The following is a 17,456-nucleotide window of genomic DNA, read 5'->3' on the forward strand; positions in this document are numbered from 1 at the left end:
TTGCCATTCGCTTCTCCTCGGTTTGTCGTAGTGTCAGTCGTGACCATCTCGGTTTGAGGGTCTGATTCCGTGGTGTAGTGGTGGAACTGCTGTACCTCGAGACCTGCAAAGCCCAAGGATAGCCAGGCACGGCGTCACACACAATAGCCACACAGTCTCTATCCAGCACCAGGATCTTGTCAGGCACGGCATCTGCTTCGCTGTCGGCATTGTACTGCAATAGGTAGGGTCCATGAACCAAGAAGAATGACTTCGCTTTCGTACTGCAATAACTCTGGCCTGATTCCGTCCGTCTGTGTGAGCGTTTTACCTGAATACTGTCTTCTATGACACCAGCCAACTCGATGTCCGTCATCCTCGAACTTCCCTGCTGACTTCGGGGTTTCTTGATAAATGAAAGTGGAGTTTCAAGAGTAGCATGCAAAATTGCTTGGCCTCGTGCTTGAGCGAAGGGCGGGGGGTCGATTACTACTCTCGCAAGATTCTCTGCACGACGTCCATTAGGGCGATGAATTCTGCTCTTGGCAGCGGAATGGCTGTTCTCAGACAGGCTTCTAAGTGCTAGCGAGGGCCGATGACTAACATTTCCAGTGGCAGATACATGTAGTCCAGGATTCTCGCCTGAATGCGTGCTAGGTCTGGGCAATTCTTCGTTGGGCCTTCGTCGCTGAAATAGTGAACGGAATCTTGATTTTGAAGGAACAGACGTCGAGACTGGCAGCTGATATGAGAGCGGAGCTTCATCCAGACATGAAATTACAGCCATATTTTTTGCCTCTACTTTATCTCAAATTCCTTCCTGTTCGTATGGACAAACAATGCTAAACTCATTCTGCCCGTGTAAGTAGTTTGCAACACCGCCTAGAACAGCTGGACTTACAATTGCTGGGTGTGGCTCGGGCCATATATGGTAGGGCTCTTCCAAGCGGGAACAGAAAGTGCTCGATGCCGCGTCAACCTAAGTGCTGAACAATACTTGTGTGCTGCAGCACCACGAGTCAATTCGAGTTGCGGGTAGACTTCTAGGAAATCCGTGTATAGGTTGCGAGGTAGACTAGAAGGCTTTTAGGACGTCGGAATATATTGGACGAAATGTAGAGAAACGGTATTTCGCAAGTGCTCAGGTCAACGGTCCGTTTGGGTGATAACGACCTTTTCTGTGCTGAGTGAGCTATATGACTTTACTGAATCCTAAGCGAAAAGCCATTGCATCCTCTTAGTCTCACCCGTTAATAGTGGATGCTACAGGGATCAGTATTTAATATACGGAGTCGTCGATCTTGAGTTACAACAGCCACTACTGTGCTTTAGCTGCTGTGGCGACAAGACAAACTCGCCTTGTCCCTGGCGCTTGTGCGGGCCGAAGTAAGAAACCCCGAACATTTAACGATGCTATCGAAGCTAGAGGTAATAACTTTGATAGCATTTGTTGATAGCCATCTTGGGTACAGCGGGTGTTGCAGACCTATGGCCATCCTTAGTCTATCAATCTCCTCTTCGTCGATAGAGTGCTTGCTGACGTTTGCATCAATATCCTCACGCAGTCCAGATCATTCGTGATAGGAAACCAAGACTCGAAAGAAGGTGTGTAAGTGTGATGAGCACTTGGAAGGCAGTAGTAATGATAGGCTGGTTGAGAGGATCATCTGCTGAATCTGGCCTTCAGGACCGGACCAGCCTAACTTTTGGAGAGCAGCTAGTATATGTACGGCATAACGTCTGGGCGCCGTCACCTCGGGTGTGGAGGGAACGAATCAATTCAAGATTGGACCTCGAAAGTTCGTTTGCACCTTTGACGCTAGCCTGAGCTAAACGAGCCACAATCACACATCACAATTCAGGAAGAGAACAACAAGCTCATGATAAAACTGGTCGAGAACACTCCTTGTCAGATGGGGAGCTACCCTTTGCGTGTAAACACTATCCAGGTAGGTACAATCCGCAATTGCTCTCTTTCGCAGCATTGAAGCACCTGTGAATCTAGCACGACCGCTGGATCTGTTTAGCTGCCTCAAGTACTTTATAAGCGAGATTGTGATGGCCTGATGTGTTTGTAGAAAGACGGGAACGATCGGATGCTGAAGACAGCAACCATCTAGGTTAAAGGTCAGATAAAGGGTGTAGCTCATATTCTCTACCCATCCACTTCTATACACGGTCAAACACCGAGAGTTACAGCATCAATTTCAAAGGATACTGAGAACAACGTCGTTCTACGTCGCGTAACAGCTTGTCAATCTATAAGTCTGTCTCCTACTCCTACATTGTCAAAGAAAAATTCAAGTGTCCTCTTAACAATAGTAAGGCAGACAGTGCAGCTTGAAACGCAGAGTCTTGTGTAAGTGTGTTTCCGCCCTTTGGCCTGCTGTAGACGGCTAGACTACGACCCTGTACATGTTATGGTCGATCCAAATTTAACCTATAGTCCAAGGCCAATGAGCTCGAGGAACAGGCAAATCTTTGCTCCAGCTGCACGAACAGGTCTTGCATGGTCTCCAGAGATGAAAAGCCGTTGATCATCAAAAGCACCCTTGCTGCAAGGATTGCGTCAAAGACATCACGCGCCTGCTTGCTGGTGCCTCCGAGTTTGTCAAAAAGGCAGTCCTGAAACGAACGAATGTACGTTGTGGAAGGTGTGGTGGATTGGGTGCATGTCTGTGTCTTAATTTTGACGCAAATTTTGACCTTCTGATTAAACATGCTTTAACCACGTTTCAACGGTGATCTGGACTCAGTCTAGCACAAAGCGCGTCAACTCCACTGGTACTTTAAGAATTAAGAAATGATTCCGAACCCTTCAGACTTTAACACAAATCGTCCATTGAATCTTCCTTTTTGCCGTTCCTCGGAAGTGCAGCCGACGCGACCTGTGGTGAGGTCGTAGGCGTCGCGCGGTATCAGAGAAACGAACAGATGCCGTCTTTGATGAATCCAATCGCGCATCGTTGACACTGGACAGCGCGTTCCAGGCATACACCACTCAGAACAGAGCCTCGCCATCCTCGGCTCCTTCTAAGCCATGGTTCACGAACTTCGTCGCTTGTAAGGTAGCCTCATAGATGGGGAGACAAAAGATACCGAACCTTTTGTAATAACATCCATATAGCCCCAACAGGCAAAGGTTATCGTGTATTGCCGTCCTGATCGTCAAATGGCGCGTCTTTCAGATAGGGCCAGCCAGTCTCTTCCTCGGGCTTTTCAGGCGGCATGCCTAGTACTCTTCGATAGCACCTCACTTCAGACTGTAGACCGACGACTGTGCGATATTCGTCACACCATTCATCAACCCGCAAGCGGTACGCCTTTCGGATCATCTCACATACTCGTAGAGTCTGCTGCTGCCAATGGTCTCGTTCAAGTCGTGTCTGCAAGTGTTCGTCCTTTTCTTGTTGCAGTAGGTCATTGTAGTGTTCTCTCTGAGCGATAAACCGGTCCTCGGATTTGTTCGTGTAAACTCGAATCTGGTCCGTGGCCTGCCACAAGCCCTGCTCGTACTGTCCAATAAGCGCGGTGTTCTCTTTCTGCTCGTGCTTGTAGAGCTCTATGATTTTATTGGATTTTGCAAGTTCTCTTTCAAGTTCTCTGATTTTCGCGACTGTATGTTTAGTCAGTAAAGGTATAGCCTGGTGGTATATTACTCTCTTACGGTTGGCTGAAGAATCTTCACTGCTATGGCCATTGGCCATGTTAGCACGCCGGGCGACTTCTTCTGCGGATCTCGTCACATCATTGACGCGCTCCCTGTTGTTTTGCAGGATGCCGCTCAATTCTTGTATCTGTTGATATAAGAAAGCTAGGTCTTGTTGATGACCCACTGGCAGGGGAGGTATATAGTTGTTGGCATAGTTGTTGCCATTTCCGTTGACCTGCGAGCCTGGGATCGAGGCACGGCCTATTGGACTCGTTGGATTGTCCAGAGGAGGGAATGCACTGCTGTTGTTAGCAGCCATGACCTCTTGTCCTTCTCCAAGCGGTAACGGTGGTAGTGGTCGCGAGGTCAATGATAAGAGGGTTGGACTCGGTTGAGGCGGATTGACAGCAACGCGGGACGCATTGCTCTTATGGCTCGAGGCTGTATTGTGTCAGCTCATTGACAATATTGTATTACTAGTAGTAAATGAGTGCTTGCGCTACAGACGTGCTCTCTAAAGGAAGGAACGCTGTCGGGCCGATAATGAACCGAAACTGGAACTCACCATGGCTATAGTTGCTTGGAAATGTCATGTCCGTGTTTCTCAGGCTGGTCAAGATCTAGAAAACTTGAATTACTAGTGTTCGTGAGGAGAACGATACATGCAATTACACAATTACACGAACGGGACACGTAGCAAAGGTGAAGGTGTGCAGTGATGGTAACTTGTTTCTAGATTTAGATGTTTGTCAAACCAAAGTCTCAGCCTGCCAATATATCAGCCACGAAACATATCTGCATCATGCTTCAACTTCTTTCTCAGTGACCTAAGCTTGCTCTGGTCTTCGAGCTGGAGCCTGGAGGCCTTTTTTCGTTCATAGACAGCTCGAATGGTTCTCTTTGTGGCCTCCTCTCCTTCTTTGAAATTCGTCCTTGCCAACTCCACCACTTTATCGATTTGCTCTGGTGTATAGATAAAATTCCAGGTACTAAGATAGTCTGTTTGATCAGGATCAACGCCTGCCACTTTCTTGTTCGGCAAGAGTGGGAAATATACCACTGCCATTGTTGCATTAGGTTCCATGAGCTGGAAACTAGAATCGTCGGCATCTTCCCACGACAAGCGCTTCGATGGAGGTGGCTCGTCACCTGAGTCTCGCTCTTGCTTGGTACCAATCCAAATGCTACAGTGCCCAAGCTCCCCCTGCTCTCCTCTTCGAGCATGAGAATCCGGCTCGTTGGCATCCACAGCCTGCGCTTGCGCTTGCTTTTGAGCTTCCGTGGCACCGCCACGAATCTGAGAAAACTTCTTCGCAGCCTCCTGTGGTGATGAGATCTGAGCTTCTTCGAACTCTTCAGCGTTCTCCTGAGGTTTCAACGATTGCTTTGGCCAACCTGTACCAACAGGCCAGCTCTTAATGCCTCTTTGCTTCGCATACCCATCAACGACAGAGAGCCAGTTCTCTTTCTTTATATCAGCAGAGGCATCGAAGGCAACGAGGACGTCCACATCTCGACCAGGTCGTAGGAGAGGATAAATGGGTAGATTGTTGCTCATGCCTGCGTCCATGACTTGTAGATGATCTGATTTGAACACGGATTCTGGGCATGTTTCCGGCAATCGGCCTTCCATTCCGTACACGAAGTTTGGAATTGTAGCAGGATCAATTGGATGGATCTTGACCAAGTCCTGGTTCTTCTCTTCAAGAAGACTGTCTAGCTGACCAAAGCCTACAAGACCAGAAAGGATAGGCTTGACTTCCTTGTAATAATGTGCAAGTGTGGCGCAGAAAGCAGATCCATATATACCAAGTAACAAGCTCTGTCGAATTTCAGGCAGTGCAACACCTGTCTCAAGAATCTTATTCTGGCCACCTTCAAATGGCCGCCCCAAGCTCTGTAAATATTAGCATAGGCATGCATCGAAATTCTACGAAACTTCTTACCCAAGTTGGGATTCCTGCTCCAAACTCTTCACAGAAGACTTCCCATGGATGCAGCTCGATCCACTGAAACCATGCTTCTCTCTTTGCTCTAGCAACTGCTTTTGCACGGTCGGTTGGGGTTGCTGGATTTTCTGCGGCAACCTCCTCTTCGATAGGGATCTCGTGTCTCACGACGGTGTATATGGGCATGGGATAAGCTCCATCCTTGAGATAGGCTGATTGGTTCGATAGCTTTAGGTCTTTGGCTTGAACATCCAAGTCCCCTTTCGGTACCATCAGGCGTGCAGCAAGCAGTAGACTGTACGCGTCGACGAGCCCAAATGAAGCCCCAGGGTCGCCCTTTAATTTCTCTATGAACCCACTCAGGATGAATTTGCTTGTTGGTGCGCTTGTTAACAATTTTAGTGCTGGTGGAGGAAAGGCGATATGAGTGCCTATACGAGACTTGATATGGTTGAGCATAACTGCATGACTTTGCTTCCCAACAGAGGAAAAGAACAGGGTCTGCAACCAACAGCTACCACTGACTCCGGCAGTATATGTGCAGCAATCAAATAGGCCAGCCTCTTGTGTGCAAAGATATGAGCTGGTACCAGCTACGAGGGCGCGAAGTCCTCCACCACTGCCACAAATTGCTATGGTCGGAATGTCGTCAGGATGAACATCTTCTTTGATGTCCATGTATTTCTTGAAATGCTCAACCATGTACTCCTTCCGGCGCTTCCTGAACCTGAGTTCCTCGTTGCTCAAAGTATTTCCCACTCTTACTCTAGCGTTCCACAAGACCTCGGGATTGATCGAGGGATCATGGGCTTCTTGCCATATTTCATTTGCCAAACTTCCCTCCTTCAGCGACAGTTCGGAGTTTAATTTCTGAATGCTTTCGGGTAGATGTTTGGCCCAGGTGGGTAAAACCAGCTCTGTAATCTTGTCCCCTAAGCCAGCCCATTCTATGCGTTTGATACCGTCCAACACAACATCCAGATTGCGCGAGAACTGCATCCACGAATTCTCGTCATCGTCCTCAAAGGCAGCGGAATATGTCTCAGCATTCGTTGCATGATCGATAGTCTCGGCATCATCCTTCTTGGAGTGCTGCTGCGCCTGCTGTGGTTGAGTGCTAGCAAAGTGATTTTGCACTCGCCGAGCGTGTCCGATCAGAGCTGCGTCGGTGGATGGCCATGCCTGACTCGATCCGCTGTCATGCAAGGTTGCGACTCGTCTCGGTAGAAGAAGCCAAGCAGAACCACCACAGACGCCTGCTAGGGTGGTATATCGCAGAATCTTAGAGCGCAATAGGTGGGCAGCGCTCATGATGAGGAGAGCGCTGCATCTGAGATTGGCGTTTCAATGGTAGAGCCATAGATATTTGTTGCGCAAAAGCTGGCCACTACCTTGGTCAAACTGGGATTCAGTTGGGAAACTTCTCCGTAACAAGAAAGCACATGTCGGTGACGTTTGGCGAGTTAAGCAGGCGCGTTCCTGAGATTAGCAACACGTGGAGACCCTAGCACATCCATTGAAACAACCCGAACTTATGCTAGGCATGGATGCAGCAGTGGTTGATGCCTCAGGTCATCTTGAAGGCTCCTTGCTCCATCAGGTCCTCGATATTCATATTGGTCGCAAATTGTCCTCTTTGCACAATCCATCTTTTAGACAATATGAATTTATGATGATCGTTCTCGGATCCTTTGGTTAGACGTTCGTTCGGATCGCTACAAACCACGATGGCACCACAGAAGAATGCTGCTTTTGCAGAGGAAAGCGCTGAGGTACAAGTTCTACTTGCCTCGTTGACCAAGACCAAAGATTTGACCAAACGTATCGGAGCAAGTCTCACGCGCCTCGATGCAAGCGGGAAGATCGTCAAAGACGCTATCGGACCTATCTATAATAACACTCAACAGCTCCAAGTTACGAGCCGAAATATAGACAGGGTGAACGAGCAGATCGAAAAGCTGCGAAAACCACTGGACGCCAAAGGAAGGGAGGAGAATATCATTCGTGCTGGCCCTAGGAACTCAGGTCTTAACCAATACTTGGGTGCTCTGAAAAGGGTTGACAGAGCACTTTCCGACCTGACAGCCTCGAACTTGAGATCAAACCAGCAAACCATATCTGAGTTCCATGGACTTTTATCAACTGGTGTCAATCAGCTACTGGAGCTATATCGATCGTCATTGGCAGATGGAGAAAATTCGATAGAGCCTTTGCATTTTCTGACCAAAAGCCTAAATTTCCCAACTTTGAGCAATGAAAAGACGACCTATCTCAGCGAAGTTGCTAACGCTATCGTATCTGCAAGCGTTCAGTCAGCAAAGCTGGGACAACGCGATGAGGATCAAGGCGTGAAGATCTATGTGGAACTTAGAGGAGAATACCTGCACCAAAGTCTACAGAATCTTGCTACCGCCTCTATAAGCACTGCAAAGAGGGCACCGAATGATCCAACTGTCTACAAGCGTGGCACTAATGCCATTAGCACCTACTCGCAGTGTCTCGAGAATATGTTCTTGGCTGAATATGCGAACATTACAAGAATTTTCAAAGGCGAAACTGTCGGGCGTGTTTTCGCAGCCACTTGTTCCAAGTGTCTCAATGACTTGAACAAGACTTTATCTGAACTGAACGGCATCATACGTTCGCGTATACTTACCGACTGCTTTCTTGCCTACGAGATCATTGATATAATCACACCGCTTTCCTATCGTATTGAAAAACAGACAGGTCAACTACGACTACAGATCTCTGAAATGCTCAGACCTGTCAGGGATACTGCGCGCTCATCTTTGACCGAGATACTTTCGCGAACCAGGACTCAAGCCGAGACAACTACCACCCTTCCACCAGATGGTAATACAATCCCACTCGTCCACGAAACCGCCGCTCGTATCCTTACACTCTGCCAATTCGACAAACCTTTGATACATCTATTAACAAGCATCGGAGACGGTGGCTGGCGAAACAACGCACCCAGTAACGTATCCGCCAACTCCCTCGGTGCAGGTAGCAACACCACTCCTCAATCCTCCACACTCAATCTAGCAGACCCATCAGACAGCAACCCAGCCATCCTATCAAACTACCTGGGCGACCTCATAGACCTCCTCCTAACCACCCTAACCACCCGCTCACAAACCCTCCACAGAACAAAACCCCTCCAAGCAGTCTTCATCCTCAACAGCATCGCCGTCCTTTCAACAACAATAAACTCCAACCCCGAAGTCCAACCCTACCTCTCCTCCTCCCGCCTCGACTCCCAACGCAAAACCGCCTCAAACTTGTACCTGACCGCCTGGCGCGAACCCTCCGCCCACCTCCTCGACACAATCAACACGACCGCCTCCCGTCCCCTCTCAGGCAGCCAATCCGCCCTCGACAGCCAAGCAATCATCAAATCCCTCGGGTCAAAGGACAAAGACAAGATCAAAGAGAAGTTCCGCTCTTTCAATACCTCGTTCGATGAGCAGGTGGCGCGACATAAATCGTTTGCCATGGAGAGGGAGGTCCGGGCTATATTACAGCGGGAAGTCCAGTCGACGATTGAGCCGTTGTACGGCAGGTTCTGGGATAGGTATCATGAGCTGGATAAGGGGAAGGGCAAGACGGTCAAGTATTCGAAGGCGGAGCTTGCGACTGTGATTGCAAGTCTGTAGGATGGATTTGATCATGATGTTGGAGATCGTAATGAGTTTCTGGATAGCAGCGAGCCAAATGGGTCCGAATTGGGTCGGAGTTACTGGATACAGGCGTTACGAGGAGGTCCTCGACTACTTGGGTTGGGACGGTCGCGGAGTCTGGTATTTGCCGCACAGGAGCAAAAGGCTGATAGGAAGCTGAGTGTCAGAAGATCTGTGTACAATCCTGGTGATAGACCTGATAGCGATCTTGACGATACTTGGAGTTTGGTTTCGCTTTAATTTGCAGAACTTGGGCTAAAATTAATAAACTATTTTTACATTGAACAGGCGAACAAGATCCTGCCGATATTTATCCATAAAACTTATCCTTCATCACCACCTACAGAAATATTCATATTCGTATTCTCCTTCACCTCATCGCTCACTTCCTCCCTCTTCCTCTTCTGTCCGCTATCAACAGACTTTTCCTTCTTATTCGGAGACTTCACAAACAAACTATCGAGTTTCTGCTGTCCCTTCTCACGACTAGCAGCTTTAACTTTCTCTCCAGACAAAACAGGCGGAAGACCCTGAACGCGACGTTTCGCGTCCTCGAGAAGCTCAATCTCATGCTCCCTCTGTGCCTTGACTGTGTTGATTGACCAGGAATTACTACCCGCACCTTTGTGTGCGAGCTTGTATTTGGAGCCTACAAGATGTGTTTCATAGGTGTTGGCGTCTATTTTCTTGACATACTATTTGGGAGAACGTTTGTCAGGTTGATGTATGAAAGATCTTCGATGTTGGTGGTTACTTACCTGATGCGCTACGACAAGCCAGTGATATTCCGTCCCTACTGAAGCACCACTCCCTGTTGGCGCGTTCTTTGCGCGTCGCTTCTTCGTCTCGTAGTCGATCTTCCATAGGTCTGGCTCGGTCTTGGTCTCTCGCCAAATTCCTGGGTCGTAGTTCCAGGTGTGTGATCCGCCTACGGCCATGCCGGAGTACATCTGGCCATTGAATGATTTTAGAGCGTTGTAGCCTCCTATATTCGCTGGGCGCGGGTTCGGCTGTGGTGCAGGTATGCCTTGAGCTATATTTGGGACTTCTTCCTCGTCGAGCAGAGCTGGATCAAAGTCATCTTCGTAGCTAGCTTTCGACTTTGACTCATCTTCATGAGAAGCTGAAATAGATCTTGGTGTTTGGTCCAGCTGTTGACTTTTCACTGACACTGGCGACTTCGTCGTGTCAGACGGTGACGTTTTGAGGCGTTTTGCAGGCGGCATGTCTCTTGACGATTGGAAACCTTCGGGAGATGTGTGCATCTTTTCGTGCAGGTGTAAAGATACCAAAGGTACACCTCGATATGAGATGAACGCGTGACGTCATAGCTTGCAGTGAAGATGGTGACGTACAGAACGCCATAACAAGCGCCAACAGCTCTTGTAGAAATTGCAACATAAACTTAGGAGGTAAGACGAAGTCATCGGGCTTCAAAGCGATTCTATCGAACGAACTGCTTTGAATTGTCGACGAGGCGAAAGATCGTTGCAAAAGGTCGTAAGCGTGTGGTGCGGGATATCAAGCTCGAGTGATGGTGGAGCATAAACAACTATGCCAAAATCGAAAGCGCAAAACGATTATCCACACCGAAAGTCGATACCGTGAGACCTGATCCACGTATGAGGTGAACACCCACTTTAATGTTGTTATTTATGTCCTCTCCAGAATTTCACTGACCCTCTTGCGCAAGCTGAAACGAGCCAGCCGACCAAAATAATGTTTCGCAATCTGGCGAGGCTGTATCACTAGTTCTTATTCCTGGAGTTAGCATCCCCCTTGCCTCAGACTCGAACTGGCGACCAAAATCCAAAAACCTAAGACGCCTCTTTTGTCGGGCTTTTTGAAGTCTTAGGGAAAAGGACCGGTTTCGAGATTCGTGTTGTGCTTCAAGTTATTGTTGATTAGCCCTCTAAGAGGTGGTGAATCCTCGAGCTGCCTCCCGAAGGAAGATCTTTCGCAAACTGATATGAATTAATGTCAGTCCAGCACCCTACTACTTGAGCCACACCTGCTTGTCAGTGTGTTCTTGTCAACAACTCAAGTCCTTTTATTGTTGAGCACATTTTCTTTTCTTGCCACTATAACCTCTTATCACCACTTGCTTTTCATATCGCTGATGAGGCTGGATAGAGGTCAATTTGCTGAAAGTGACACGTTTTGCTGAAATCTTGTTCCCGGCATTGCTTCATCCAGACTGTGCGTGCTTCAAATGCCCCACTCGCTCGGCACATACGCAAGTGTTGAGATATTTCTTTCGTTGAATCGTAGTTTGGCACTTAGGTGATCCGACTTTGTCGCTTAGCGGTCACAATTGCCGAGTCAATTCCACTAAACCACCTCATAAACTTCTGTATACTTGCTGGCATCACATCGTATATTGGCATACATTTGCTGTAAAAGGGCATACGTATCACACCACTGTCTCCGGTCTCCAGCTGCATTACGATAGCTTTCGCAACCTCGTGTACCTCCAGGATAGGTCCGAAGAAGTTGGCGTACCATGGTACCTTAGTGATGTCTGCGAACAATTGTGTGTGTATCTGACCAGGCTCAACCAGCACAGTCTTGACCTTGTCTTGAATCTGTTTGTCAGGATTAGCTGCGACTTCTGCAGTAAGGGTTCTGTGGATCGAGGACAATGCTGCTTTGGAGGCTGCATAGTCTGACAGGCGGGCAGGCGACAAGTGCGCCAGTAGGGACGAAATGATAACGACTGTTGCACCATTACCGTTCTCAGCAGCTCGGGTCAAATCTCCCAGCATCGCAGACAAGGCGTTGAAAGTGCCAACGGTATTGGTGAGGATAGTGCGCTCTGCTTGTTGGCTGCTCAAAGCTGCATCATACCCAGAAGCCACTAAGGCGAGACCGTTCACTGCCATTGCAGCATTATTGATCAAAATAGTAGGAGTACCAAGCTCTTCCTTGATCCGCCCAGCAACAATCTTCATAGCGGCATTGTTACGAACGTCTATACATTGCCATGAGAAACGACCTTGGAACTCACTGTCACTCTTCATCCAAGCTCGTTGTGATTCATCAGGGTCCTTTACGTCAATGACTGCGACTTTGACACCTCGATGTTTGATGAGCAGCAGTTCAGTAATGGTCCGGCCCAGTCCAGTACCGCCCCCAGTGATGACCACGACTTCCTTGTTCCAATCCACCTTGCGAGGCGAGCCATATGCTATGCGATGATTCATCAGCAAGAGGAACCGAACGAACAGGAGAAAAGAGGCGTAATAGAGTGTCGGGTTGCCCAGTGGATGTCTGTGGTGGTGAGGTGGCACAGCAGCAAGACAAAGCCAGAAGATTAGCACTATGGCAGGATGAAATATGCTCCGAGACAAGATTCCGAGAACAAGATCCAAGGTAATATACATGTACCAAGGTTTCTCTTCTCTATTCTTTGGCAGCACAGATGGCATGACGACCTTGGCAGGCTGTTTTGCGGTTGTGGTCGACATGCTATTGCTCTAGCTGCGAAAAAAGACAACGAGATGTCAATCAGTGGCTTCTAGGCTTCTAGGCTTCAGTATGTCAATAGCTGCTCGTGGTGAGTTAATGGGTAGTTGCAAATCTCTATTACTTGCAGGTAAGCCGTCTCGACCACGAATAGGGTGAACAAAGTGACTTCGATACCTACAGCTGAGCGAAGATGGAGAGACGGCAGTGTCGATACCTCTCGGAAGAGAAGAAGGAAGATTGTTCTTGCCGTGGAACGACCGACGTCGTAATCACAGGCGCTTGTGATAAAACATGTGCTGAGGCAAGCTCGACACATCTACTGGTTTTCTGCCCAAAATCGCATATTTATCTAACCACTTTCGCTGTGCCTCTCGTAGAAGAAAAAAGGTCTTCGTCTGAATCCCATCAGAACTGCTAATTCATGGGATAGGTGCAATTTAGATGAGAGGATATGGCAGGGAGGCATGCAAGATTTGGCTAGGCAGGTGCGACAACGGAGCTCAAAGCAGAGTGTCGTAGGGTTGTTCTTTGAGCAACAGTACGATTGATCTTCGTGCAATCAAGTACAGCCCACGCAGCGATTTGTTTCAGCTGAAGTACAGATTACTGTACGGACGCTTGCCATCGTGGTGTCGAAATCTTATGTACATGTGGCTGCGCTACCACCTAGCAGGCTTTAGGTACTTGCAGTATAGAGGCAGCTTCATCTCGCATGCTATTTCGTGGTAGCACAAGCTGCGATAAAGCACATCGCCAATGCAATATCGCTTGACAGTAGCTACCTGCAGCTGCAGCTTCAACTGCAATTTTAATCTTACCAACCTTCAGCTGGGGTATCTGCAGCGCTGCCAGCATATCTTTCAGAACAGGCGTTACAAACCAGTGTTGTGGTCTGCCAGGTAGTCGCGGTAATTGTAATGCATACTCAGGCGTGCCTGGCTCTTCCAAAGACGAACGACCTATTCCTGGATGTCCTATGAATGCGCGATTCCGTTTCGCTGGTTGCTTAAATTTGAAGTGATTATGACATTGTTCCATTCAAAAGTGGTAGAATAACCCAAAGCTGATCAAGCTAATGTTTTCACGTCCTGTTGGCGGCCAATACATCAACGTCCAGTTCCTCCATAACCTGCAAGACAACTTGAAGTGATTCCATGAAGCCATTGACAGCAACACGCAGCATGCGGTTGGTCGTGGCTTTGTATTCAGTTCTCAAAACTGATTGTTCGTCGCTACCAGTATTGCTGGCTAGTGTAAATTGTCGTCGTACAAGAGGAGACAGCTCGGCGTCGACTTGCAGGGCTCGGAGGGCTGTGGAGGCGAATCTGTTATCAGGAAGGGGGACGTCAATAATACTATGGCCCGGTCAGAGGAGATTGGCCAGAGACAACGAAGCAAGGGCAGCGCGAAAAGCATAGCATACAGCGAACACGGAAAATCATCGTCAGTGGCAGAAGTCATTTTGGTCAAGCTCTATTTTGAAAGCTGAGACTGCACACCCAAGGCTGTAGCAGAACAGCGATCAGTAGCTCGAGCAACGATGGACAGAAAGCGGGATGATGTCGTAGGCAGATGGATAATCGATAGGACGATGCAGGAGTACTGGCCTGGTTGCTGTGCGTGGCTGTTGTGTGGAGCCCGGTCGTGGAGGAAGGAACCCCAAAAGGGCCACAAGGAAGGAGCGTTGCTGTGGTGATAGACGTTTCCGCCCAAACAGCACGAAACGGATCTCCTGGAGCCCGGCTAATGCACACATATTGCTACTTCTACCCATCTCAGAACCAGACCATCTTCTTTCCAGCATCGCAGGCCACCTCTTACCCTCAGCATCATTCGTTCGCTGTCGCATCGCATTGCATTTTTGATCCGGGATCGTTATTAGGTCGTATGGCGCCGTCAATATCTCACTCGACCAGCTATGGTCAAGGTATGACAAAATCCCACCAAGACGTCAATGGCGCCGCTTACACCGCTTTTCAGTGATCGAATACATCGAGAACAGACTATACCTCGCCTCATACACGCACGCCCCGAACGAGAATACTCCCTTCCCGTATCCCACAGAGACTCGCAAATCGCCACAAAAAAAGTCATCCCGAGCTGCAAGAGGGCCAACTGCCGTAGAAACCTCGAGACCCCAGCCAGTCTACTTCACAATCGACGATACCCTGCTGTACAATGCCTTCCATGCAGACTTCGGCCCACTGCATATTGGTCATCTGTACAGATTTGCCGTCATCTTCCACGAAATTCTTGGCGATCCAGCGAACAATGACCGAGCTGTCGTCTTCTGGAGTAGAGCAGATTCGAGGAGCAGGGCAAATGCTGCCTGTCTTGTAGCCTGCTACATGGTCATGATTCAAGCTTGGCCGCCCCATCTAGCTCTAGCTCCCATCGCTCAAGCTGATCCACCATACATGCCGTTCAGAGATGCGGGTTACAGTCAAGCCGACTTCATGTTGAGCATTCAAGACGTCGTTTACGGTGTGTGGAGAGCCAAGGAGCAAGGGCTTTGCGAGCTTAAGAGCTTCAATCTGGAAGAGTAAGAGCTTCTTTACATGCTGCAACGTGTATACTGACTTTCTGAAGCTATGAACGATTTGAAAGAGTAGACCAAGGCGACTTCAACTGGGTGTCACCTGATTTCCTGGCCTTTGCTTCACCACAATCGCACCAGATCGCTCCCATTCCCATCACATCCTCTGAATATTCGAACCTGCCTTCTTGCGTCGCAGAGATTCCATCGGCGGATATCTCTCAGCCCTTCAAGAACGTATTGACACACTTCGTGGAAAGAGACATTGGCTTGGTAGTCAGGCTGAATTCAGAGCTCTACTGCCCCACGTACTTCACAGCTCTGGGCATTCAGCACATTGATATGATCTTTGAGGATGGCACCTGCCCAGCTCTGCCTGTCGTCAAGAAATTCATTAGGCTCGCTCACAACATGATTCAGAAAAAGAAGGGAATTGCAGTTCATTGCAAGGCAGGTCTAGGTCGAACAGGATGTCTAATTGGAGCTTATCTCATCTACCGCTTCGGCTTCACTGCCAACGAGGTCATTGCTTACATGCGATTCATGCGACCGGGTATGGTTGTTGGTCCACAGCAGCATTGGCTACATCTCAACCAAGGTCAATTCAGAGAATGGTACATTGAGGATCAGCTCAAGGCTAAGCTCGAGCTTGCTAGGCCATCCACGCCTGTCAAGATGACAGCCAAGACACCCATGCGACACACCAGCACTGGACAGGTTGCTACTCCACCTAATAAGTCGAGTGCGGTGAGAGCGGCCTTGGGTGAGATTGACGGTAACGACGTGCAGACTTCTCACTACCAGGATGAAAACCTGCCTGCGCCAACACCTGGTCAGCCGCGGAAGTACGCCAGGATGGATGCCAGAAATCATCCTTATGCGAGATCGGCTTCTGGCAACATCGGTGGCAGTCCTCGGCGCAGTGTCTCTCACACCATTACCACCACTACCGAAACGGTCAGCATATTCGAGGACGATGCTCCTGCCCCAGCCTCACCGGTTCGCGTTACCAAAACTCGCAGCCCGAGCAGGCGTAGCGGGGGTGAAGAGAAGTCGAAGATTCGCAAAACCTCAGGGCGGGTGGCCAGTGTCAGGGGTGCGCGGGAAGTATAGTGTTGCGTTCCTCACAATCCGTGAAGACCATGTTCGACAAGGTTGAGGCGTTTGATGCTTAGCAAGCATAGGTTACGGTGCATAGCATAGCGAGGAGTTTGGCGTGTCAGCGATAAGGGTTAGGAGGCTGGTGTCCTCCTGGTAAAAGGGGTTTCTATGAGCATCATGAGCGTGATAATACAGTCACTGATCACGATAGATTCAAGATGAATGTATGAATATGAATACCTTGACGTTGATGACACATCGCTGCCTCCACTTCACACTATGAATTTTGTGCAATGGCTTTTGACAACAGCTCGGTGTCCAAGTAAGCCCTGACACGGTCGATTTTTCCATCATCGTCAAAATGCACCACCCAGCAGTAACGCATTGGATACTCCAAACCGTTCCGACATGTTGCATCAATTGCTTCCAGTTCCCCCACTGCTTGATCTTTTCCAGCTACCACATTGACCACCCTCATGCATAATGGCTGGCCCAACACCTTTTTATTCAGAATCTCAAGCGTCGCATTTTGGAAGTCCTGCTTGGACGTGTAGGTCCTTGACATGGGCGTTGACCCGACAATCCACCAGTTTACGTCGTCTCGCACTTGGGCGAAGAAGTTCTTCTGTGTTTCTTGCTTGGCTAACTGGCTGAAGAGATCGAGGACTTCTTCTTGTGAAGGTGCCATTGTTGCCTGAAGGTCTAAGCCTAGTCCTGGTATCTGCTTATTACTTGAATATATTGGCGATACGAGATGCAGGAAGATCCAGTGATGTGAGCGTGTCTTCGCGAGACGCTGCTCCAAAACGTCACTGAACACTTATTCACTTTGGTTCCTTGCCTCGGTCATCGCTAATCCACCCGCTATTCAAGGAGGAGGAACACATTCTGCCTTTCAGCATCGCTCAGTGCTGATGGGGTGTATTGTACAACATTGAACAGTGCCCCAGCCGTCATACAAAGGCCTGGCGTATTTCCAGGCACTTGACAAGGCATCGTCTGTCAATATTGTGCATCTGCGTTGACTGCCCTTGTGCTAACGAATGCAGAGTGCGTTGGTACTCTCTCCACAGCTGCGGAACCAACCTGCT

At 48.9% G+C, this 17,456-nt stretch overlaps 7 protein-coding genes across 7 annotated transcripts; 2 read left to right on the forward strand and 5 right to left on the reverse strand.

The window, feature by feature from the left end:
- Positions 1–3,122: 3,122 nt before the first annotated feature.
- Positions 3,123–4,224, reverse strand: LTR64_000537 (uncharacterized protein; the record flags this gene model as incomplete). The annotated part of the gene is made up of 3 exons (XM_064894922.1): positions 3,123–3,595; positions 3,647–4,072; positions 4,197–4,224. The coding sequence occupies 3 exons, from the start codon at positions 4,222–4,224 to the stop codon at positions 3,123–3,125; spliced, it is 927 nt and encodes a 308-aa protein (XP_064757609.1).
- Positions 4,225–4,409: 185 nt separating this feature from the next.
- LTR64_000538 (uncharacterized protein) lies at positions 4,410–6,891 on the reverse strand (the record flags this gene model as incomplete). Its single annotated transcript, XM_064894923.1, has 2 exons — positions 4,410–5,528; positions 5,578–6,891. 2 exons carry the CDS (start codon positions 6,889–6,891, stop codon positions 4,410–4,412), a joined length of 2,433 nt encoding a protein of 810 aa, XP_064757610.1.
- Positions 6,892–7,307: 416 nt separating this feature from the next.
- On the forward strand, positions 7,308–9,236 carry EXO70 (exocyst complex component exo70; the record flags this gene model as incomplete). Its single annotated transcript, XM_064894924.1, has 1 exon — positions 7,308–9,236. One exon carries the CDS (start codon positions 7,308–7,310, stop codon positions 9,234–9,236), a length of 1,929 nt encoding a protein of 642 aa, XP_064757611.1.
- Positions 9,237–9,583: 347 nt separating this feature from the next.
- On the reverse strand, positions 9,584–10,525 carry LTR64_000540 (uncharacterized protein; the record flags this gene model as incomplete). The annotated part of the gene is made up of 2 exons (XM_064894925.1): positions 9,584–9,955; positions 10,019–10,525. 2 exons carry the CDS (start codon positions 10,523–10,525, stop codon positions 9,584–9,586), a joined length of 879 nt encoding a protein of 292 aa, XP_064757612.1.
- Positions 10,526–11,539: 1,014 nt separating this feature from the next.
- On the reverse strand, positions 11,540–12,727 carry LTR64_000541 (uncharacterized protein; the record flags this gene model as incomplete). The annotated part of the gene is made up of 1 exon (XM_064894926.1): positions 11,540–12,727. One exon carries the CDS (start codon positions 12,725–12,727, stop codon positions 11,540–11,542), a length of 1,188 nt encoding a protein of 395 aa, XP_064757613.1.
- Positions 12,728–15,076: 2,349 nt separating this feature from the next.
- Positions 15,077–16,377, forward strand: CDC14 (cell division control protein 14; the record flags this gene model as incomplete). Its single annotated transcript, XM_064894927.1, has 2 exons — positions 15,077–15,270; positions 15,318–16,377. The coding sequence occupies 2 exons, from the start codon at positions 15,077–15,079 to the stop codon at positions 16,375–16,377; spliced, it is 1,254 nt and encodes a 417-aa protein (XP_064757614.1).
- A 265-nt stretch (positions 16,378–16,642) lies between these two features.
- On the reverse strand, positions 16,643–17,053 carry LTR64_000543 (uncharacterized protein; the record flags this gene model as incomplete). Its single annotated transcript, XM_064894928.1, has 1 exon — positions 16,643–17,053. One exon carries the CDS (start codon positions 17,051–17,053, stop codon positions 16,643–16,645), a length of 411 nt encoding a protein of 136 aa, XP_064757615.1.
- Positions 17,054–17,456: the final 403 nt, after the last annotated feature.

Source organism: Lithohypha guttulata, assembly GCF_036872675.1.
Source record: "Lithohypha guttulata strain CCFEE 5908 chromosome Unknown scaffold_1, whole genome shotgun sequence".
NCBI lineage: Eukaryota > Fungi > Ascomycota > Eurotiomycetes > Chaetothyriales > Trichomeriaceae > Lithohypha > Lithohypha guttulata.